Source organism: Myotis daubentonii, chromosome 2 (assembly GCF_963259705.1).
Source record: "Myotis daubentonii chromosome 2, mMyoDau2.1, whole genome shotgun sequence".
NCBI classification, from domain to species: domain Eukaryota; kingdom Metazoa; phylum Chordata; class Mammalia; order Chiroptera; family Vespertilionidae; genus Myotis; species Myotis daubentonii.
In genome coordinates, this window is record NC_081841.1 from 136,492,162 (window position 1) to 136,517,680 (window position 25,519).

General features: G+C 40.2%; 1 protein-coding gene across 5 annotated transcripts in view; it reads left to right on the plus strand.

Moving 5' to 3' along the window:
* Positions 1-25,519, plus strand: part of ENOX1 (ecto-NOX disulfide-thiol exchanger 1) — a 611,845-nt gene that overhangs the window by 364,760 nt on the left and 221,566 nt on the right. For all 5 annotated transcript variants that reach the window (XM_059684703.1, XM_059684702.1, XM_059684704.1 and 2 more), the window contains 2 exons: positions 23,455-23,598; positions 24,393-24,530. In XM_059684703.1, coding sequence (XP_059540686.1) covers positions 23,586-23,598; positions 24,393-24,530 — 151 coding nt within the window. In that variant the 5' untranslated portion in view covers positions 23,455-23,585. The remainder of the gene's footprint in view (positions 1-23,454; positions 23,599-24,392; positions 24,531-25,519) is intronic.

The window sequence follows — 25,519 nt, forward strand, 5'->3', positions numbered from 1 at the left end:
ACCATCCGCCCGGGACCTGTGGGGGTTGGGGTGGCATCGGGCTCCCACTGGCCCCACTGAAGCCAGACTCGGCTTGGCCGGCCACCCCCGCCTCCCAAGGGCTGCGCATGCCCCATGGGCCTCCTCACCCTCATGAATCGCCGTGGTCTGGCCATCCCATCCCAGGAAGTTGCCATCCTGATCACCATGGCTCACTCCCCGGTGCAGTTGGGCCTGCCCAGCAAACATGTAGGCAGGAGCTGGGCCTCTGAGGGGAAGGAGGAGGCATACGCGGGCTAGGGCAGAAGTGGGGAACTTGGCACTGTAAACACAGCCCCCCCCCCCCACCTTGTGCCGGCCCTTCGCGCTGCATTCCCAAACCCCTGGGTGCCCTGCCCAGCACTGTGCCCTCGGGCCTGGGGTGGGGGTGAGGGACCTGGAGCTGTGGCCTGAAGGCAGCCCTCTCTGGCTTGGAATCGAAGTGGTCAATCAGGGAGGGATGCGGGGTGCCAAATTCCGCCTCTCTCTCTCTCTCTCTCTCTCTCTCTCTCTCTCAGAGTGGGCCCCGTGTCTCTGGTGGGCGGGCGAGGGCTCAGGCGAGGCGATCGGCACCGCTTGCCTTCGCCCCAGCCCCCGCCCACCCCTGGGTCGCATTGGGACGTGTCTGCAGTGGGTGGGCGAGGGCTCCGGCAAGGCGATCAGCGATCGCTTTGCCTGAGCCCCCACCCCCAGGTCGCACATGGGGGCCTGGATGGCGGCTTGCACTGTCCTACCCTGCCTGTAGTATGCAAATTAGCTGCCATCTTTGTTGGAAGTTAACTGCCATCTTAGTTGGCAGTTAATTTTCATATCGCCCTGATTAGCCAACGGGAAGCATAGGGAAGATTTGGTCGATTACCATGTTTGTCTATTATTAGATTAGATAATTTAACATTTAAAACTACTAAACTGTTAAGTATAGGTCAACCAGCTACTTCAAGTACTCCAGAAGCCTTCTCTCCTTCAGTTTCTTTTTCTAATTAATTAATCAATTATTTATTGAATATATATGACAGTGGCTGTCAAATTTTGATGCACATCAGAATCTCCTTGAGCTTTTTAAAGAATACCTGGACCTCCCATCAGATCCACTGAATCAGAATCTGCTGGGGCTGGAGACCAGCATATGTATTTGTAAGAGCCTTCTCAACTGACTCTAATGTCCTTGAAACGTTAAGAGGCTGCGGACCAGGCACAGAGGCTAGTTCTATGGCTACTGAGACAGTGGATATCTGCTAGGGGACAGACATGCTTTCACGTATTATATAAGTTCAGTGATAGAAGCATATGATTGCTCTGTAGAAAGCTCACATTTTCTCATTCCAAAATGAACTAAAGAAATCACTTTAAAACAGTTCTTGTGCCTTGGAAATCTCCTATTTTTATCTACCAAGTCCCCAAGTGAGAAAGCTTTGAATAGTTTTTGAGTATACCTTCTAGGACCATCATCGCCAAATTCCAATTGCTCAAATCCTATGTTTCGATTTCCAGAAATATCTCCCAAATTTATTCGCTCCCTCCACCTCCACTACTGTTACCTCAATTTGCCTGGTCTCTGCTAATTATCTGGAATAGGTTGTGTCTCCTCGAGCTTCTCTGACTGTGAGTTTACACTCCATTTCTGTAAGGTTATCATTCTAAATTACAAATGCGATCCTGTTACTCCAGATTTACAGTACTCTGTTAGGTCCCCGCTGCCTATGGGAATTAAACTTTTCAGCATGGCCCTGGTCAATGTCAGTGTCATTCTTCTTCATTTCACCATTTGCCCCTTAAACTCTCTAGCCAAGCAAAACTACTCACTTTTCTACATCATGCCATACACTTTCTGCCTAAGTGTCCGTGCTCATAGTGTTGTTGATGCCTAAAATACCTTTTTATTTCTTCTTAATATTAATAACCCCTATGCCCCTGATTTTCACCATCCATCTTTCAGGAAAATCTAAAATTACTTCACTGGCAGAGTTTACTGGTTCTTTCATTGTGTTCTTTATATTAACCTGTGTTTTAATTAATGTACCCATTTATCTACATACCTGCCTCTATACTGACCTATCTGTCTGGCCTTCCCTTTTGAGGAAAGAGCTTTGTTTTGTTTTGTTTTTGCGGAGAACTTAAAATGGTTCTGCCCACAGAAGGAGTTAACTAGATATCTACTGAGTGAATGGGAAAAGAATGAAGGAACCTGAAACCAGTTCGCCATCCCCTACTCACTGGTTCTAATTCTTCTTTGGCGTATTACTTATAACATCTGGACCATCACCTATATTAGCTTTCTTTCTAATATGTGAAGATTACTTTCATCTTTTTTCCCCCCAAGTCACAAGCTAGTAAGTTGTCATTCCAAAACTGACACCCAACTTTGGAATTCCAATAGTCATTATGGGCAGTTTCCAAAGTTGCCAGTTCTCAAGGTCTCATAACCTAATCCTGATAAATGTGCTCAGATTTGTAAGAGAGTGGGTAGCATTTGACAAAGTAGCATATCACCTTGGAAGTGTAAGCTTGCTGCTTGTTCTGAGAATATCTGCTGCTAGCTCTACTGTCTTCCCTCTCTCCACTCCCACCACCATCTCAGGCTAATGCTTCATGATTGCATTGTTTATGGATTATTTTGCTTGCAGAAAGAGACTCACAAAATGGGAGTTGAGCAATTCTGTCATCTTTGTTATTTATTGTTAGTGGCCTTCCCAAAAGGTATTTGTATTTTTCTTATTCCTTCTCTTCAGACATTTTAAAATATATTCCAAGTAGTGGCTCAGATATTTTTTTCAAAATGATCAGTCCCGGTGCTTCTGGATCCAGGCCTCTCCAGTGTTGTTCTAAGACTTCTTCCTGTCCTCCTGCCCTTTTGCGACTGTTTTTACTTTTCTGTAATTGTTTCAATTTATTTTTTTTCCTTTGGGAATCAGAATTTGTAAGAGAAGTTCTTGTAAAAAGATGGTGATTTCTATAGTGACATCCCCTCTTCATTCACTAGATTATGCCCATAAAAGTTTGCTGACTTTTTAAAGTGTTTTTCATAAATCAATGGCATGAATCTGGTTAGAATTAATGTTCTCTGTCCTCACGATTATGAATGTCAGGCTGATATAGCAACTTTCTTCTAAGAGTCCTGTCATCTTCATGTTGTTATTGACGTTTTTTTATACTTGGTCAATATTACAGTTATTATGTAGTTCTTCCCAGTCCTTAAATATTGCAAACAGATTCCTGTCATTCCTAACCTATTTTTTAAGTAAACCACTTTAAATCTGTTCCCCCTGACTTTATTTAAAACTGTCTTAAAATATATGATACCTTGTGTATTTTTTGTTCTCTTGGCTAATGAATTCTGAGATTACTCTCTATGCTGTAAAAACGTACTTTATTTTCTTTCTACTAAAATGATCTCCTTCATGCTTTGAGCAGTAAAATCCTAGTTTTAGTATTTTATGAGTTGGTGAGTAAATACATGTTTATATTGTCAAGACTTCTCTAATCTTTTCAGTCTATCTTTTATAAAAAAGCTCACTTTGGTTTCTAGTTGATAAGCTAGCATCTTTATGTAGAAAAACGTTTTATGGAGGAAGTATGCATTTAAATCCCTTGACATTCCCCTCAGAGCAGCCTTTTAGAGAATAGAGCTCCCATGGTCATTACATAGATATGAAGAGCAGTGTGATCTGAATAAGCTCCCTTAAATGTGAGAGAGTGAGGAGCCAGCTGTGCCCTCCCAGTGGCCTCCACACACTCTTCATTTCACACCTTGGGGTTTGCCGTCCCTTCTTCAGATGCCTGCTCATTTTCCCTCTTCCTCTTCCTATTGAGGTCTTTTTTATCTTTCAACACTCAGTCCGTATTTGTCTGTGCTGTGGTGCTTCCCTGACACCCAGACGAAAACCATGCTTTCCCTTCTCCTCATTACACATTTCTACAATATCTTAAAAACATCATTGGTTTTAACATCTAGTGGTGGCTCCTACTGTGGAGATGTATCATTCTGTAAATGGCAATAAAGACTGGTTCGTAGGAATACTTGTTTTTCTTTACTGTATTTTTTTGGAAAACAGCATAAGTTACAATAGCTTTCAGAATACCAACTGCATTTAAAACTTTATACATTTTTAAAAGAGAAATGTGTGAGTCCCATTAGTTAATATCTTGAAATATGAGTCATTCTTTCCCCCCCACACACACATTTTAGGGCCTCATAGTTTACAGGACAGTCTTTAGCTGGACCTGGTGCTGGCCGCAGTGGTCAGTGGCTGTGCAGAGAGGACAGGTGCCGAGAGGATATTTTAGGAGGATCTGGCTCCCACAGTCTTTTTTCTTCCACCTGTTTGTGACATTGTCTGTTAGAACTGGGACGTGGAGGAGACTGCATATTATGCTGCTAAATATAGCGAGTCCAGATGGTCAACTCATGTTTTCTCCAACAGACCACACGGCATCTTAATACTTTGGGGCAGTTTCTAACGTGCTGAGTTTCTCAGAGGCCTGAGTTTTAAAGTGCTTCTGGTCTAAAGCTTCCCGGCCAGAACAGCCTGGCCCGTCAGTTTTCAATGTGAGAATAAATAACAAGGAGAACAAATCGTGTTTCCTAAAGAGATATCATCATAAGTGACCACACAAGTCCCTCTCTCAGGTGTGTCTGCTGTGACTGCTACGAGGTTGATCTGGGAAACTAGTCGGAGAGAAAACGCACATAGGAAATAACCACAAGAAAGTGGTCATGTTAAATGGAAAAGGGCATAAAGAACACTGCTTGCCAACATGCCGTTCTGTAGTTTGATGGTGGATACTAGCTTAGTTATGTTTGCTGTATCTGTACCATTAGAATATTTATTTACTTATTTCTTTATATAAAACTCAGGAAAGTATCTATTTTAGCCTCTTTCTAAGCAATAATATCAGCAAAATCTTACCCTTCTTTCTGGAACATGTTAATTTGAAATATGTGAAACTGCCAATATTTGACAATTTTTGTAATCCACGAAAACATTAATTTCATGGCTCAAAGTAAACATAACTATTAAAAATTAAATTAATGATTCCACATCACACATTAAATTCTAGGACATACCACCCTTGAGGAATTCTGGAGATAGAAGGAGCAAGCAGTCATAACAAGTTGGTTTGTAAGGTTTCACAGACAAGGTGGGCCTTGATGTGAGCCCGAAGGGAAGGATGCATAGAGAAGAGAAGGGGGATCCATGTTCACAGGGAGCAGCCATGGGTGAGGACATGTAGGAGGCAGTGTGCATCCCTGGTGAGAAAGGAAGGCTGATGGGCCAGAGAGAACGCTCCTGTCTCCTCTAATGCAAATTCGTAATCCTTGAATTTATTTGAAAAGCGAGGTGATATTCTCTTAATATTACCAATACCTTAAGCAGGGTCAGGCTTCTCCATCGGGAGCACGTGGCTGTCAGCAAGGTGACCGTGGTTGGACAGCGCTGTGGAATGTAAGCACAGGGGCAATGGTGTGCCTGCAGGAAGACAGCTGCATGGAGTGGGAGGCTTCGTGGCACGTTCCCCCTTAGAGAGCCAGGCTCCCTGCCTGTCGAAGCCCAGTGAGGGCTCCCCTGCCAAAGACAGCGACGGACAGGGGCGAACCTCTCCCCAGCCCATGCGGGCGCTCTCTCTGCCATGCCTGTGGATGTCTTCATATCCCTCTGGCCCTTCCTGACTGTGCTGAAAACCCCCGCCTCAGGCTTTCCACCTTCCCAGGTGCAAAGAATGGGTAACCACCCAGCACATTCCTCTGAGCTTCTATGAGGGGGCATCAAAAGTCAGTTTCCCAGGATCAGTTTCCACAGCTGTCAGGCCCAGGCTCAGCCCTGCCTGAGGTGCGTTCCAGCAGGGAACATGGAGGCATCTGCCCACGGGCCACGGAACAACATGAACTATATTTTCTTGGAATGAAAAGAGAACAACTGTGCTCTGATGTGTTTAAAAAACAAAACAAAACACAAAAATAAAACCTCCCCGAGTACTTCAAGTGGTGGGACTGTGTCCTCATTATTTTTAGAGCTCGCTATAATTTAGAAAATTATGGGTAGGCCTTATTTCCTTATATTGAAAGAGCATAAACTTGTATATGTTTTATTGACAATTTATTGGTGTTTGCTATCTACTGTTAATTATTTGTGTCTGGCAAAAAGAACAAGTCAGAGTTGCTGCTCCCTTGAGTTAATAGTGTCTAACCTCTCCCCCCAAAAAAGCTTGAGGTTCAAAATAGAAGTCGACAGTAATAACCACAAAAACAATCCATCTCAGAGCCAAGATGAGGGCTAAATTACATATAAATCCTGAAATTGTCACTGTCTTTTTCTTTCTTGTGAGTCCAGTAAAACCATAACTCCTGGTGACGATTACATATCCCTTTCCTGAAGATATAGTGAATTTCATGTTTAATTGAGTCATTCAACAAATTTGTATATGTGCATTTTAAAATACAGACTTCATTATTTTTCCGGTATGGTGAAGCCAAAAGACCAGGACAAGATTGCTGTTGAAAAGATATTTTGTGCCCTTGGCAGTGTGTTCAGTGGTTAGAGTATTGGCCCATGCATCAAGGGGTCACAGGTTGGATTCCCCGTCAAGGGCCTGCTCCCTGCCACAGTTTGGGGTGTGTGTGGGAGGCAACCAGACAATGTGTCTCTCACATCGATGTTTCTCTCTCTCTCCTTCTCCTTGCCCCCACCCCTTCCTTCTGCTCTCTCTGAAAAGTGATGGAAAAAATATCTTCTGGTAAGGCTTAACAAAAACAAAAAAAAAGAAAAGATAGTTTGTTACAGTTCCTGAGAAGAGAGGACCTGCCACACCACAGAAGGCCACATCAGAGGCGCCAGGGTCAAGGGTCAGTCAGGACATCGAGGCAGTGGTGGGAAAAGGTTGGCCAGAGGCCTTCCTGTGGCCTCCCAGGGAGGGCAGAGGCGGAGCAGGGTGTGCGGGTTAGGATTGGCCAGTCCGACTAACTCCAGGGCTCTGAGCTACAGGGCTGACTCTGTACGTCTAGGACCTGCCCCGGGGATAGTGGCCGGTGGGAGCCCCACAAAGGAGCTGATGGAGGGGATGCGCTCTGGAAAGTTGGTTTGCATTGGAAGGGTGTGCTTCCAGGCGCACTGTTTGCTGTCTCGAGGAACGGGCTAGCTCTCTAGTGTCAGCAAGTCCCCAGATGGCAAAGCATCCGGAGACACAGGAAATAGGAAACAAAATTAATACAGTATTTATCTATATGTTTGTGTGTGTGTGTGTGTAAATATGTGCACACATGCAACATACACACTCATAATATTTGCTCAGTGAATTTGTTGAAGGGGAGGGAGCATGGGTATCTGTGTGCCAGACACTGTTTTGGCTGATGGTGATGTTGCAGAAAAACTATTTAAAAATTTTAAAAGTCAGCCTGCCCTTATGGCAGACCAACTTACCAAAGAAATAATTATGTAATATGACCTCTGAGACTGAGAAATCCTATAGAGAAATAGAGCTGGTAGAAGGACAGAAGGTAAGTGACAATGCTATTTTAGGAAGGTCAGGAAAGGCCTGCCTGCACAGGGTGATATTTCAGCAGAGAAGGGACTGAGGGGAGCGAGCAGGGTGGTTGTACATGTATCTAGAGGAGCCACGGTGCAAAGTCACTGAGGGAGGACAATGCTTGTCAGGCTCAAGGAAGAGTAATAAGCCCTGTGTTCCGGGAGCTCCAGGGGACAGAAAGCCGTAGGAACTGAGGTTGCCAAGGTGACCAGAAGGCAGATTCTGAAGGAGTTTGGAGGCCGTCCAAGAGCGATGGGAAGCTGTTTGTGCATGTTTCTGTGGTGCTAGAAACTTACGCCATCTGAAGACAAGAGATCAGCTTTAGCCTCAGAATGCAAATTAAATCGTCATCACCCCACTCTATTTTCTTATCTTCTATACTATTAAATATTTTTATATTCATTGTGATGGCTCAGTTTACAAATGGGGAAGCGTAATATCTTTCTCCCCAAAGTTCTAAATTTTAACATATTTTTTTTTTCAGTTTTAAACAAATTAAACAAAAAAATTTTCTATATGATACAAAAGAACAGCTTCAGGTCATGACTGTTTGAAAATGCACTGAGTTCTTTGGCATATATGTGACATTTAAATAAAATGAAATGTAAATTTAAAAACTGCCATACTTCTGTAAATCTAGGAGAAGGAAAATCTGTGAACAATCAATAATTTGCTTTTATTTTCTATTACATCATGGTGTTTTTTACACTTGTGTCATTTACTGAATATAAAGTAAAATTCATGCACACCTCACTTACCATAAGAGCACCCATAAAGAAAAGCTCATTTCAAATCTAATTGTGGACATTGTTCCTTCATTAAAAATTCATAGGGTTTGTGAATGTATCACATAAGTATTGGAATCTCCATTATTTCCCCAGCTCTTTTCCTACTGCCAATTCTGATCAGAATTTTAAAAAACCCATATCTACAAAGGTGTTCTTTGAAGAACAAAAAAGAGGAAAAAACATTATAAATAGAAAGACCGTCTGACCCAATATGCTGCAGTTTACCAATTCAGTTTCAGTGTGTGCAGGTAAATGGACCGTCTTCTGTGAACCGCAGCGTCTTGTTACTGCTACTACCTTCTTCCGCTCAGCAAACCGGAAATGTGCTATTAACTAGTAGCTGGTCCATTGTTTTAGTTTCAGGTAAAGGGAGGAAACTGAAGAGTAGTTGGCTCACTTAGCTACTTCTCTGTTTTAGTTCTAACACCTCTCCATCCACATGAGAGAGGCAGAAGTCACCTACCACTTACTAATACTGTGCATGTTGTTTGCTGCAGTGGACAAGATTAGCAATGCTTTGCACCACCTGCTTTGGTTACCTCCATGTTGAGCCCCACTGCTTGCACATACACCAAAACTGCGATCACATGGCAGGGAGGAAATATACGTTTCTGGATTCCATGTATAAATTTATAACCATTGGATTACATTTAATATATTTCAGATGTCACCTTTATCCTCATATAAACTAAATTTTGCAATTTAACGCAACAAGGCACTTGCAAATTCAGATACAATCTGTGCTCAATACAGATCTGATCGGAAGTATAAGACTATAACCTCTATTTTATTCTGCATCACGTTTTCAGTATTAATTCACAGTCTCTCTTTAATTTGCTGCCCTTCCTAAAATGGTCTGCTCATTTCCTTGGTTCCCATGTGTGTGATCTAAGAGCACAAAACATATCCAAAACGTCCTGCCATTGTTGGCTGTTGTTCTGAATTTTGTTTGCTGGATTAAGACAGCAAGATTACTAGCTTTCCCCTCTGTTTGATCTACTGGACCACAGGAGTTTACAGAGATGCTACAGTGAAACCCTGCCACACAAAGGCTCAGACCACCTAATTTATTAGTCTAGTGTCATTTGCACCAACAATGAATTAAACCAAAATGCTGATAGAAAAAAACCAGAGAGATCAGAATATGTACTTTTTTTTTTGGGGGGGGGGGGGGTGGTATGCTTACAAAATTGTCCTACGTGGAGTTCTTGCTGCTATTTTGTAATGGAAAGAATTCCTGTATGAGAACCTAGCTAAAGGGCTGGATTTAACTATCAAAATGTCTGACAGTGTTGCCAGTTACGTGTCATTTCCTTCAGCTCTTCAAAGGGCGTTATGCATTTAGCCCCTCAAATAACTTGTGAGAGGAGGGTTGAAGGCATGAAGTGGAAAAGCTCAGGAAACTGGCCCACAGGGAACTTGTGACTGGAGCTCTCCTATGATATGCAAATTGTGCTGCCACACTGCTATGCACCTTTTAATAGGAGAGGCAGAAAAAGGGATGTCCCCACATCAGCTCTCAGGGCTTAAGAATGTCTTTCCTGGGAATGAAAAAGCTAAGTGTCGAATGGTAATGAATCTGATAAGAACACAGTGAGACTTTGATTCAGATGTACATCCCACAATAACATAGACTCTTGTGCTTCCAGAACCTCCAGTAGGTTGGTGTTCCCTTGAAACAGGAATTAGAAGTTGGGATTTCTGGTTTACTTAGCTTGTGGCTCTGCCAAGCTCCATGGTACCTCCACTTCCTACTCTCTAGCTCCTGTTGGCTGGCAGAAAGGAGAACCGAACTCCGGGCCTGCCTTGTAGCTAGCTGACAATGGAATTAGACAGCTGTGTTAGAGGCACTGTGTTGGGGAGAAGTGGTGGGATGAGGATGGGAAGGGGTTCTGGCACAAAGGGGGTGGGTAAAGGAGTTAGTAATCCGACTTTACCTCCCAGGCATCCCACTCATTTGCCCTGACCAGCTTTCCCACCTTGCCCTCCTATCTATCACTACTATATTTTGTTAAGGAGAGAAGTGTTGGTGTTGGTGTTGGTGAAGGAGCTGTCTGCACAGGGAGAAGAGTTCCAGGCAGTCCTTGATGGCAGTGATGCTTATACCAACCTCTCAGCTCAAACCACAGATTTACCCTCAATAGATGTATTCAGACAAAATTAAGCCCAGTTTGGGCTAAGGCATCTGTAAGATTTTCTGATAAACTCTAGCCCATTGAAACTCCCAGGCTACATACAGATCAACCCTAGGTGGACGTCTTATGCATTTGTTCCCCCTCTCCTTTTCTCTAATGTGCAATCAATTTTCTGACTTTAAGAAAAATGTGCTACTCAATAAAGCATGGATCTTGAGATGTTTGTTGGCAGTGAGTTGTGCTGATTTGCTCAGATTCTTTTCCTTGCCTACTTTTATGACTGAAGTAGAGGGGTTAGGATGGCTGACTGGGCCTGGGGTAAGGGCGGCCATGCAAAGACAACAAAGCTTCCAGGTCCTGATCACATGGGATCCTCAGCCGGCTCTACCTTGCCACCGCAGGCTGTCTCCTGGCACAGTGCTGATGCTGGCATTTTCCCTCCAAGCAACTCTGGCTTCATGTTTCCTTACTGCTCACAGCAGCTCCTTCTCTACTTGTCTTTCTTTCTTGTGGGGAATGGAAGGAGGATGGAGTAATCTTAGTAACTTTCCTTCCTTCCTGCAAGCCCAGCAATACATTAATAAGTAGTTATATTCAGAATCTAGTTGTTGTTTTCTCATACTAGGCAGGCTCCTGTGAGTCTCTATTATGCACACTATAGCAAGCTCAAGTCTGCTAACACTTTTTAATTTGCAAACACCTTGAGGAGTGAAGGAAGGGAGAGAGAAAAACATTGATCAACCTAGGTGTGTGCCCTAATGGGAAATCAAACCTGGGAACTTCTGATGCACAGAATGACGCTCAACCAACTGAGCCACACCAGTCAGGGCCAGGGTCTATGTCTTAATCACCATTATATAGCAGATCTCAAGCACAGTGATCTGCATTGAGTAAGCATTAAATACATATCTGTTATGCGAGTGCATCCCCAGGGCAAAAAATTAATCCTTTTACCCCAGACTCCTCTCTCTTTAGAGCCAGTCAAACCAAGGACTTCCTTGTTTGCCTTCTTGTTGGAGAAAACCTTAGTTCCCCAAATCTAGAACAATAGAGGTCCAGGCCAAGACAAACAGAACGCTGGGCCCTACTATTCATTAGCTTTGTGACCTTGGGTAAATGACCCAAAGTCTTCACTTTCTGAATCTTCGTTTTCCTTCTTTTGTAAAAAGTTGCTAATAACATCTATCTCATAGGTTGTTGTGAGTGTTCATAAGATCAATTATGTGGGACTGTTCTGTAGTAAGCTATTTTCCCAGTGGGTGCCTCTTGGGGAAGGGATAAGGGGATGATATTCTCCTGTAATTTATGACTTTAGCTTTTTAACTCATTACAAGTATTAGTGTTAGTAATGATACCTTTTAAAATTAAAATGTCCTTATAAAGAATATTAGTTCCCATCTACCTAATGTATATTAATGTTTGTTCTCAGATTGAAAAGAACTGTGTCACTGTATTTTCATGCAAATTTCACTGCTAGACAAAAGGACAGTTAAATTAGCTGGTAGCTAGGATTGGTAGCAAGAGTTTGGGGAATATGTCTGAATGAAGATGATGTCTGCTATTCAAGTAAGAGTTTGGTGTGCAGAGATTGCACTGTGAGAAATCTGGAATAATGCCACATTGAGTTTAAGGTTGATTATGTAAATATTGTTATGTCAACTATTTTTAGCTTATTAATAAAACTATTGGTGTTGTAGAGTGTGTGTCAGGTTAATATGTTGGATCAGTACATGAATACATGTCTACTTCATTGTACAAGTAACAGAGTAATTATCCTAATGGCTCAATGTGCAAGGCCTGGAGTTGACAGCCACTGCACTTCTCAAATGCCATCACTTGGTACACCGCACTGTTTAACCACCACTAGTTGACAGCTGTTTTCTTAGCCATCATTTTATAATAAACAGTATCTCATAATCAACCATAAAATTTAGAATTGCACAAGAGTGAGAACATCACAGGACTTGAAAACAGGTCTTTTTCATCGACTCGAAAGGAAGAAATGTGACAATGCTAGTGGGAATTCTTTTACAATATTTGTTTAGATTGAATTTAAGCCATCTAGCTGTGAAAATAATAAACCACAGTAGCAATAGCAACATACTGTCATTCCCGCAAAGCACATTCAGCCTAATTTTTTATAAATAATAAAACCATAAATAAATATGATTACACTAAGCTAACATGAAATTACATTTGGTACCATTGGCCAGATGTTTTTCTTTCACGTCTGTGTTCTTTAGGGTCAATTTTTTGCTTGCTTCTCCACCTTCCCCTGATAATTTGTAAGTAATCTATGAATAAATAACTAGGATAGCACTTGACCCAAGTTTGGCGAATTTGGGGGGAATGAGAGATTTGTTTATCCCACGTGCAGCCGGCAGGAAGGACACGGACGGTGCCTCAGACCAGCCGTGTAGCCTCCGTGGGCTCAGGCAGCAGCAGCTTTAATTTTGCAGACTTCGCCACACATATCAAACGTGTGGAACGCACTTACATTGACATTTGTTTAATTTTGTTTAAAGGACGTTTGGACAAGATTTTTATAATTTTGCTCTTGAAATTATTTGCCTACAAATTACTCCTTTTATTTAAAACAAGCTCCGATTTCTCCAAAATTGTTCAGACTCAGGAATTATTTACAAAGTGAGAAAGCCCCACTTACAAATGATATTCAACTATAATAATGTCAACATGAGTATTAAATTTGATAATTAGAAAAGCTGTCATGATACAAAACTTATAAGAATTTTATTAAATAATCATTTGTTTTTGATAACTCATGTTTTGTTGCCACAACATTTTCAGCTCTCCAACATGTTTATAGACTTCCTGTCATATGGGTCTAGTTGTTGATACAACCATGGTTAGAAAAATGGGCTACTTTCCCAGGGGCCAATGAGTCCTTGGTCTGGAAGATTGGAGTAGAAACAGATTCTATTTGAGAAGCTTAACCCTCCCTTCTAGGAAAGGATTTCTATATGACATTTTTTAAGAGGCAAATATTGTCTCCTACTGATGGGAAGAATGAGTTAACATGGGAGAAGGTGGGGTAGAGAGCAGCACATTTTCACTTTTATATGGAAGTCTATAACCAAGATAGAAAAGGAGTGCAGAAGGAGTTATAGCTGTAGCAGCAGTATTTACAGCGATCTTCAACCTTTTCCAGTGCTGGAACCTTCCCATCAGCATTTATTTTACACCTTCCTCTTTGGGGAGCAGGAACCTCCATGGAGGTGTTCGGTGTTGTAAGCCTTGCTGGGACCACTGTATGTAGACAAGCCTTACTTCTGATGGTAAGGCCTGACCTCCAAAACAGCTAAAGCATAAACATTTTCACCAAGAAAGAACCAGGACACTCTTCCTATTAGCTTCTGAATCATGAATGTCCTTGGCGCTAGAACCACCTTCACCCAAGCCTCAAGAAATTTTGGGCCCCACAAGCCATCTGCTTGTCTGAGCACTTCCAGTTGAATCTTGCTGAAAACAGCCAGTGGCACCAGAGGTTTGACCTGTTTCCACAGAATGCTTCTTGCCAGGCTAGAACTTTCCAATTGGGCATTGCACTGCACATGCATTTCCCTCAGGCACTGTGCCGCAATACCCCTCTCCTGAGGAACTCACTTGCATAACATGATCACACCTGTGAGTTCCTCAGAGCAAAACCAACCGTCCCAGGGAGCCCACTGGTTACGGAGCATGTTGGTGGTCATTTAGGGAAAGAGAAAACAAGGTCTCTAGCCCGGGGCAACTCCTAGGAGGTGGGGTGGCCTGCTAAGTCTGTAAAGCCTTGGGCGACCATGACCACAGAGCTAATGCTTTATTCATCATGTCGAAATGGCTTCATTAAGAGCACATTAGTTTAAAGAGTAACTAACATGTTCTTCGTGACCCTACTAGGAGAAATGTTAAACAGGATGAGCAACTGGCTCAGGCTGGATGTGGGCTGATCTGGGTTTTATTGCAGGTAAATTTCCATAGATGAAAGAGCTCTAATCAGGGTTTTGTGGGAAATAGATGATTCATTTACCAGAGTTTGCAGCCATTTAAGGGTCAGTTATTCACCCACTACAATTAAAATGTTCCACCTTGTAGCTTAATATGTTTTCCATGGTTGGGTCAAGGTGTAAAATGAGTACAGAACAAAAAAAAATGTACAAAACAGCACAAATAAGAAAATTTTATATTGTCTGCTTTCCCTTATATAAGAAAACAAAATTTATAGAAATTGCTTTCTGTATGTAAGTGTGGCTGAAAAGACCAGTGTGTGCCGATATGTCTTTCTACACTATGCATGCATACAAATTTGTTATTTGATTTGTTGTGGTGTTTGTGGTTTATAGAATTCACCTCTCTTTTTTTAAATATATTTTATTGATTTTTTACAGAGAGGAAGGGAGAGGGATAGAGAGCTAGAAACATCAATGAGAGAGAAACATTGATCAGCTGCCTCCTGCACACCCCCGACTGGGGATGTGCCCGCAACCAAGGTAAATGCCCTTGACTGGAATCGAACCTGGGACCCTTCAGTCACAGACTGACGCTCTATCCACTGAGCCAAACTGGTCAGGGCTGAATTCACCTCTCTTGAAGCCTGACATCACCTGCAGTGTGTTTCAAATATGTTGTCCCCTTTCTCAAAAGGACTCCTTGCTCTGGTCTCTGGGCTGCTCTTTCTCCGGAGTTCATGGCTTTGCCATTTCAAGTGAAGCTTTTATGTAGCTGCAGCATTCTGTTTACTTTGTCTATTCTGTAGAACTTTTTTGAATGGGGATTTGAAGAGAACAGAGAATGCAAACAGGAAAAAAACACAACTCTTGATTGAGTAGAAGCAAGAACCCTCTTATATGTCCTTATTTACTTGTATGTGACTTAGTTAGCTTGCAATTAGACCTTCATATCCCTATTCAGGGGATAGACGAATTATGTTACCAAGGCCACACATCACTGCAGAAGTAGGATTCAAGGGCAGAGCTCAAATCTCTTACTCTCTAGAGAAGGGCTCAGCTGAAGGAAGAATTTCTGAACTGTAAGGCTATTTTGAAATAGTTGCCTGTCAGACATAGTTTGTGATTTCTGTATCTTTGAGAAGTTGGAATTGATGAACTCTAAGGCTCGAACATTGATGTTTTTGAACCTGAGTGTTTGTCCTGAATCCTCAGGGACTTAGAAAACCTTTGCTTAAAGTGAGACTTTTCTAGCTTTAAAGAATGCAGGCTTATGTTTACAGATTAGATTGCTTTCTTTAATAATTCACAGCAGAGTCAGCAATGATAACTTTTTCCTGTAATAGGTGTATTTTGGAAGGTGGAAAACAGCATAGGATCACATATTGTATATGTGCTTGATAGATTTCCATTAATGAGAGGAATGAGCTGACTCATTACATACTTCATAAATAATCTTCAAGTGTAATATTGTCCTCAGAAAATTTGAAAGAGTCTAAATGTGGAAGGCCCTATATTTTAAATGTTATCTATTAAAAGACTCTGAAATTACATATACCATAATAACATCCAGCCTTGTTTTCTTTTCTGTTTTTAATGGAAAGGGAAGTACTTTATTTCTAAGATCTCAAACTTTCTCTTTTATTATTATGTTCAATTTAAACATATAAAGAGTAATTTTTTAAAAGCACAGGTTTCCTGAAAACAAAACAATTTTACCTCTGTCACTGCTCTATACTTATGTAAGTAATCCAAATTGTATTTTTCTTTGTATCAAAAGATAATTGGCTTTATTTACTATCCTGGTTGAGTTGTCTCTTTGGCAAAGTTGGTTGTTTTGTTTGATTGCGTGATTTCAGAGGGAGAACTTCTGTTCCCTTTCATTCTCTCTCCACATTGAGTTCTTTGAAGACATGGGTAAAACCTTACCATTCAGTCAGTATCCATTTTCTTCCTAAGATAGAACAGTGATTTGTAGAATAAAATTGGCTGCTAGATAAGGTGGAAAAGTGGAGGATGTAATCATAGACTCTTAATGGCATTTTGTGTTTGAGAAATGACCAGATCTGCTTTTGATCCTCTGTGATGCATGCCAATTGAAACTTTTCCTTTCTTCCAATGATTTCACTTCTTAAGCACTGTACACATTATCCCATTGTTACACTAATGCACTGCCTAATGGGTCTGGAGATGCCCTTATTTATAGATTTCGGCTCATTCCATGAGCAGCTGTAAGAAATCTCACAAAAGGAGAACATCACTGTAACCTGCATATGACCCTACATTGGCTGCCAGGGAGGTGTGGGCTCTTAGATCTCAGAGAATGACCCTGTTAAACTCACCAAAAGTTTATCTGGAAAGATCTAACTTTTTGTTTAAATCTAAGTTTTTGTATTTTTTTAAATTTTAAATTCATCTATGTTCTAGTCTCCGACAGCATTTCCCCGTTTTGAGTTTTTTAGTTTTCAAACTTCCAACCTTTGGGATTGGACCCTTTGTTCCTTCAATAATTCCTCTTTCCCTTTTATTTTCCTTTTTTACTTTTCCTTCTTCCTTCTATGCTTAAATTCATTTGAAAACATATATATGTATGCATATACATGTAATTTCTATATAATTTTAATATTTTTTATAAACTTATAGGAAAAGAGAAAGCACATTCCAGATCCTGTGCTAGCAGCTGGGTATGCAAAGGTGACTTGTTTCCTTAATCATTCTAATCTTGTTGTTTATTAGGGACATAAACATGAAATTAGAACATGAAGTTACAAATGCTGGTGTAGAGAAAGGCGCGGAGTGCTATGAGAGCGCAGAGGAGGGAGTACATAGTTCCTTTGTCTTCTTGTCTTGAACAATAAACTGAAAACTACATGGAACAGGAATGGCATCTCTCCTCAGGTTACTGTGCTGTGATGTGTGTCAATTCATGACATTTTTGAAGAGTTTGGGGATTTTATAAGTATAAAGGTAACAGGTCAGGTGTTAAAGAAGACCTTTTGATTTCAGACTTTGACATAAAGCACTGTCTGGTTCAGCCCTGACTGAATTGATCTCTGCCTGGTTCCATCCTCTGCTCATACCATTTCCTAAAGCTGACTTTTCTCTCTAACACCAAGAAGGATTTTTTTAGCTTTATTAGATCTAATGTTCTTACTTTATAATTCTCTCATTAGAAATTCCCTATAAAATGCAATATCTCATAAAATCTAATCTATTCTAAATCTCTTCTTCAAAATCTTAATTCTTTTCTTTACCATTAATAAGGAGATTTTTCATCACTAATAACCAACTTCCAGTATACAGTTATACACTGCTTAACGTTGGGTCTATGTCATGAGAAATGAGCCATTAGGTGATTTTGTCATTGTTACGAATATCATAGAATGCACATACACAAACCTAGATGGTATAGTCTACTACACACCTGGTCTTATAAGCTATACCACTGTCATACATGTGCTCTATCATCGACCATTATTTTTTTGTAAAGAATTTCATGGCATCCTTGCAAAATGTTGTCAATAAGGTGCATGACTATATTTAACAGACTTGAAAACTTTATCATGCTTTATGTTGTAGTACCTTAGGTAATCTTCATTTTCAGCTGCCTTTTCATAATCCTCTTCAAGCTTTCTCCCCAAAACACCCCTACCAATGTAGACTTCATGACATTTTGTGGAAGGGGCAGGGGAAAGATTTACATAGTGTACTTTCTAGGGAACCACCTGAAAATCTGCCTAAATCATTTCCGTTCTCTGGAGTCCCCTTTTCCCTGGATGGCCACCAAAGATCCCTTCTTTCTTTCCCATCAAAGTATTTATACTTAGTTCCCTCTTTTACCACATTTTGCAGAGCAATTCCACTCTGCCTCAAAAGTTGCAGATTCACTCACCTCCTAGGTTTGTAAAACAAAAGATCCAGCAGTTAACAGAACATGTTCTCCTTAGAAGCCTGCTTCGTAATCCCCTACGGTAATTACTAGTACAGCTTGTCCTTGGGATCTTTTAGAGTTTGGAAAGATAACAGAGGGAATTATATAAAACTGCTGAAAGACATTAAGCTTTTCTAGTTGTTCCTCAATGGCAGAGTTGGTATGAATAACTTAATTTGCCATTACGGGAAGAAAAAAAAATGTTCCCATTATTAATCATAGACAGCTGCTTAAAAATTATGAAGTGAATACATAAGTAACATCTATTTAACAATATTCTATATTGCTTTGAACTATGTAACATTTTCATAAGTTCAATAGAGTAGCCTACTGATAATATGAGCAAAGTGAGATATTTTCTTAGTGATAGAAGAAGAAAGTAGAACTTTCAGAATATATATTTTTCTTTTTACAATACATATATGATAATGCTAATGAATAATTTTTATAAAATAAGCATATTTCATATGCCAAATGAAAAATTTTCTTTGGAATCGACTTTAACAAGACATTAATAAATCTGAACTCCTCTCCACCCCCTTTCATTATGAATCTATGTTTTGTGGACAATTACGGATGAGTTTTATTAGTGTGTGTGTGTGTGTGTGTGTGTGTGTGTGTGTGTGTGTGTTTCCTTGGGACCTATAAATGTTGAACAAAGTTGGAAAGAGTTGTGTTATAAAGGATGGGAGAAGCCTGTGCCATTTTTAAGGCTAAATAGTATTTTTATAGGTTTAGTGAGTTTCAAAAACTATTTGCCTTATTGATATAGCTCCATGAAATTCTGAGCATAAATATATCTCATTGAACAGTTATAAAATTGAGCATGAAGCTTTGTACTTGAATATACCTTAACAAAAAACAAGTTAAATTTTAGGTGATTCCTAGACAAAACTTTGGCCTTTGTACATCTGATTGTGAAAATCTTACTTCACTAAAAGCCAGTTGCACAATTGGTTATGAGTTTCATGAAAGGTTTTGTAGTTGCATGGGCAAAAAAACACAAAAAAACACACACAAAAAACTTAGGTAGAAAAATTCATACATCTTTTAAATTACATTATATTATTTTATAAAGGAATTGTGGAAAATGAAGACATGCTTCTACAATTTAGGTGTGGCACAGAAAACTAGGGCAATGCTTACTTTTAGAAATATCAAGTGTTATTCACTGTTTTAGAATTAATTACATAATTATCCAGCAGAACACAAAGATCCCAGGGTACCTTAATGGGAACACTACACTTCCAAATAAAATAATTATCACCTGCTATATTCCAAGTGCTTTATTTGCTATAATTTTTAACTACCCACATCTCTGTGTGTAAATAAATATCATTAAGGATATTAATCTTTCTGTTACAGTAGATGGCAAATACAGCAGGACTTGGATCATGTAGTTGATAGGATAGAAATGGTTCAGAGTGGTTTTTGTAATGAAGGCCATAAGACCTGCCTTTCCCTTTTTGGGAAAATTTGCCCTCAACTCAGATCCCATAGTTATAATATTACCCCATTCCCAATGGTAAACAAAATGTCAATACTGAGACTTCTTATGAATGTGGCTTCTTAGTGCAGTGAGACCACAATGTCTGACCAAAAAATTGGTCATCAGTGCACCCTTTGGACTGATGTATGACCAAAAGGGAGAACTATGGGTGAAAAAAAGGGGTTCTATGGAGAGTAACCTCACAGGGTGATCTGAGCATTAATTCCTAACCAGGCAGGTTATGGTGGGTAGTCACATCCCAGGCCAACCTGTCCATTGTTCTTGTGCATCTAGGGCCATGGTCGGCAAACTGCGGCTCGCTAGCCACATGCGGCTCTTTGGCCCCTTGAATGTGGCTCTTCCTAAGCCTTAGGAGTACCCTAATTAAGTTAATAACAAAGCTTAGTTTAAAAATTTTGGCTCTCAAAAGAAATTTCAGTCGTTGTACTGTTGATATTTGGCTCTGCTAACTAATGAGTTTGCCGACCACTGATCTCGGGTAACACTTTTGAAATACTAGAAGTAATACACGTCAAAGGGACTATTAACTCTTAAGAGAGCACATGCCCTTGTTAACTATCCTATAATCCCAAACCCTGCCTTCATTTCTCCAATCTTCCTTAATTTCAAGTGCATAAAAGGAGCTACAAAACTGTTATTTTCTGGAGCATTTGAGATCTTGTTCCCTAGCATATGTCATCAGTTTGGCTCAAATAAACTCATAAAGATTCTCTAAAAATATTAATTTTTCTATGGTTTATAAATATGAAAACTAAGGCAGAGAAATTGATTTGAATGATAAATTAGGCGTTATGATCTTGAATCATTTGAGGAGGCAGGTATTCAATAGGAACAATAGATGTTAGCAGAGAACAAAAATAGCTCTCATACTAGATAGTAATTAATTGAAAATATCACCTTTCTTGCAAGCTGAGTAATCTCCTCAATTTTATTTTTTAAAAGAATTACATGGCATCCCTGATACTATTGGGAATGCCTAAGATGTGATAGAACTTACTTTAGAGTCACCATTCTAAGTACATTGTAGCCACATGAAGTTGTGTGTCATTCAAACCATTGGATTGGTAGATTGAAGAGGTGCAATAAATTGAAATTCAAAGCTTCTCATTGGGTGGGAATAAATCCAGGTTTACAAACCACATCTTGCCAATGCTTTTTTTATGAAACAGTAGCAGTTTGTTAAGATGGGCATGAACAATGTGAAGATGGGTAGAAGCCATAATCACTAAGGTGAAAACTACTACTGGGGCAGACATTTACAGAGCCAAGGAAAGCGAATATCATCTCTAAAACATTGGATCAAAAAGGCAACGCAAGGTAAGGCTGGTCAGGCACAGTCATAAAGCCTACAAAGTAAAGAGATGTTCTCTGATAGAGTGGTCCAGAACTGAGATTCACTATACAGGAAAAAAAAATTGTGAATATTGCCCATTGGGGATAACCTGAGCTACAAGGAAGCCAGTCAACGAAACTTCATTTGGGGAGATAAGTAAGATAAATAGTGACTTTCTGATCATCTGAAAGGACTCCACTACATGCCCATTTGAGGAGAAGAATGGACACATTCTAGCCAGACTCTGCTTTGGTATTCTGAAATGGTTGGAGGTAAACAGAAAAAAATTGCTTTGAGGTTTGGTTTCATCACAGAAATATTGCTGGTATGTGGATAGCTAAAGGGCAGACATTTTAGTTAGCTACATATTTATGTCACTGAATTTATTTTATATGGTGCGGATCTCTTGTCTGATGGAAAAAATTTTCCACTATCTCTTAGGCTCCTCTAGTTGAGGGCTAGAGATTTGTGGAGAGCATGGAAACAATTTGCTTATTGTCCACATATCCTTGAGATATTGAAACTTAAGCTTCCATTTAAATTAAATGTATTCTCAATTGTCAACAATTTGTTCTTAGACAGTTTCATATTCAAAGGGTTACTGTTTCTTGCATGGAAGAATCAAAGAAATAAAAGAGGGTGCCATAAAAGGTCCAAACTTCACACTAGATACACTGACTAACAGACCATATAGGGTTTGGCAGGTGATGCGAACTGTGAAAGAATTCACAACTGAGAGAAGAGATAGATGCTAGAGAGGGAGTTTATTTTACTTTCCCCAAAGGGAAACGGTCTGTGCATTGCTAATAAATACAGGGGCAAGAATCAAAAGGCAGCTTCATCCTTTAAAGGGTAACAGCTGCGATTGCTATGTGATAAGGAAGGGAGGAAGGTTTGGGGCTGAGACCTAAGGAGGTGTCCTAGGCAGGAGGCTTATCAGTATATTTGCCAAGCCTATAAAACATGCTTACAGCAAAAGTTATGAAGAACTCGAAAGAGGCTTGTTTGAAGGGAAAAGAGGAAGGGAACTTTCTACTAACTACAGACTCCCTGGTGCTAATTATCCCTGAGTTGTAAAAACAGTGGGGAGGAGGGGTATGCAAGAATGTAGCCTTGAGAGTAACTTATCTTGTCTTGCAGTTTGAACAGAGGGGCTGTTTGAATCAGAGGAGCTAACAGTCTTGGGGTTTAATTACCAAGTGCTTTTCATAAATTGTGCAAGGCCACAGCAAGGAAAAAGAAGGGCCTTTTCCCTGTTCTTACATCAAAGGCCTTTCTCAAACATATAATGCTAGAATATCCATTAACAGAAACATGGTTTTAAAAATTTTCTAAATTTATACCTAAATAAAAATAATTATTTAAGTTCAATTGTTAGATTAAAGCTACTTAAAAGTCAAACTTCTCACATCGCTCATCTAAGTGCAGCATGTTTTACCATCCAGTTTTGGATTGGTGCAAGTGCACTGAAAATATGTATGAATGTTATGTTTTTGCATTTTTAAGAATGCAGAGAAGGCATAGAATTTTATAAAGAGTGTGATGTAGATGGCCCCTTTGCAACTTTATTTAATGTTTTATTGTTATTTGTTTTTGTTAGAAATGTGCTTTGAAAAATCTAATTTTATACATATTAAAATTAGATTTTATTATATATAAATTGTGACCAGTTAAATTTATCTTTCCATAGACTTAAAAAGACAAATGTTTTTCCTTTGCTGCCTCCACACGCTCTAGATGTTCTTTCATGAGCAGCATACCATTATTTCCTTTGGCCTTTCCTGACTACTGTAGTTTGGGCGCACTCCTTTACCAGTCTCATGGTGAATAGATTCTTGCTTTTTTTCTCCCTCTTCCATACTTTTTCTTCCTCTCTGAATATATTTCACAGATGACTGTCTTCCAAAATAACATCAGTTAATTTTTTAACTTAAAAAAATCATACTTAGCTCTGAGCCTGCCCTCTCCATTGATGTGTAGTGTGTGGAAGAGGCTGTGCAGGGACTGATAAGCCCCATTTGTGAAGTCTCTTCAGTAGGGGGCCAGGCGCTCACTGCAGATGGGCTGTTTATTCAGCCAGCATTGGCCCTAGCTGGGTTCAGAGTTGACCCACCTTCGCAGAGGGCTCTGAAGCCAACCCAGGAGACAGCTCTACTTCCGTGCCTGTGATTAGATGTTGTTCTTTGTTGGTTGTTTTTGAATAGACAGTTTTTCTTTAGAAGGCTCCCTCAGTTTACTATTATGGTTTTCACTCCTTTTCCCTTTTTGCAGAATCTGATGATCTCCGTGGGGACCCTGCACTCAGCCTTCAAAGTGCTCCTGCCCCGCAGGATGCTCGTAATTCAGTAGTAGATGCTGGTGGCCTTGAAAGCATCACCCAGTGTCCCCAACGGCTTCCTCAGATGATGGCTGCAGGTAAATGTCGGTGGCCAGCCCAGGACACAAGCATTTTTGAGTTCTTAGTGGAAAGCTTGCCCAGGCATGAAACTATGCATGGAACCCAGAACCTGAGATCCTTAAAGAAATCAGGCTGTGGAACAAGTGAACATCAAAGAACATTAAGTCAAGTTTGACATATTTTGTGGTGTGTATATATTGTTGTTGTTTTAGCTCTGTGCTATTTGTAGTACCATTTATTTGTTTATTTTGCTTTAGTGAAAGCTTGCTTATAAGAAATATTTTGGAGAAGTCACATTTTCTTAATGCAATGCTGTAAAGAGTTTGTAAAGGAGGAAATCTGTTACAAGGTAACAATAAGTTCAGTCAGGACCATTTTCATGAGTTACAACTATTCTAGAGATTCTATTAGTTGGAAGGTGTGCCTGCTCCAGAATTTATGTATTTTCCATCTACCAAGCCAATTGACTTGTGTTACCATGAGAGTATTCCTGCTTTGTCTGGAAACCTTGGAACTGAACTGATGTTGTTTCACTAGGAGAAGAAAGCGATTCTTCGTTTTTCCAGAAGTACTTTCTTAATGGCATTCTGTGTATAATATAAACTACATGTCATTAAGTTTCCTCCCAGAATGTATTCGGAAACTCTTTATACTTATGGCTGAAGGAAACATTGCTGTAGATTATGTGCTTTGTTTTTCTGTGGTCTGGGAAAATGCTAAATGAAGCTGCACATCTCTGGAAACGTAGTTTCCTTTAAAACAAATACCCTTGCCTATTGACTCTCAGTCATTGTTTATTTTTTTCCTGCAGCCGCGGATGGTTTGGGGAGTATAGCGATAGACACAACCCAGCTCAACATGTCGGTGACAGATCCCACAGCCTGGGCCACCGCCATGAATAATCTGGGCATGGTTCCCGTGGGGTTGCCTGGACAGCAGCTTGTGTCTGGTAAGCTCTCTCCTGGGTTTGAAGCAGCAGTGCCAAAGGGTGGAGGTGACAGGTGCCCAGTAATCTCTCCGCACGCAAGTGTTGAGCATGGCCAGTGATTTATGACTGGGGCATGTTTGGCAGGTTGTGCTTGAGATTCTTTTCCTCATCACCTTGCTCTTTTGCCTAATAGCCGTTCTCAGAAAAAAGGCCGTATGCAGCATCTATCATCTGCAGCATTGCAACATCAACTCCATATTTTTAAAAATTGGTAAACAGAGGGCTAAGATTTGCTTTGCAATTTGCAAAACTCTGTCACATGCCTTAAGCCACTTGAATCCACAGTCTTCTCTTTGACACAGATGGATACTTATTGTCGTTGCTCTTGTTAATGTTCTCATTTTAAAAACAGGGAAGCAGAGGAACAAAGTTCAGGTTACTTTTCCAGCATTGAAGTGGCAGAGCTAGAAATCCATTCAGTTCCACCTTTTCTTTCCACCACACTTTGGAATCAAAATAGAATGCATTCAATAGGGAAAATGTTTAGAAATGTCACAAAGCAGGAAGTCATCACTTACTTTGATACATGTTTATTGAGATTTTCTATGTGCCCTCTCACAAGAGCTTTGAGAAATAAAAGATATACCTATACAAGTGTCCTTGAGGAGCATGTCTCCCTAAATTGAAAAACACAGCAACAACAACAAAACCCAGCATAAATATAATGTGTAGAATCAGTTGTTAAGTAGTGGTTCATACTAGGAATGTAGTAATTTTCAGAAAGATATATTACTGAGGCTCTGAGGAAGATGTTATCAGGAAGATGGGAGTTGAGCTGTCTGGAAAGATACATAGGATTTGTATGTATTCACTCCTTCCTTCATTCCTTCATTCATTCAACACATATTTATTAAGACACTATCCTGGTGCAGGGACGCCAGCAGTAAACAAAACAGGCATGGTCCTTGCCCTTCAGAATGTGCAATAGAGAGGTGACAGTCAATTATAAT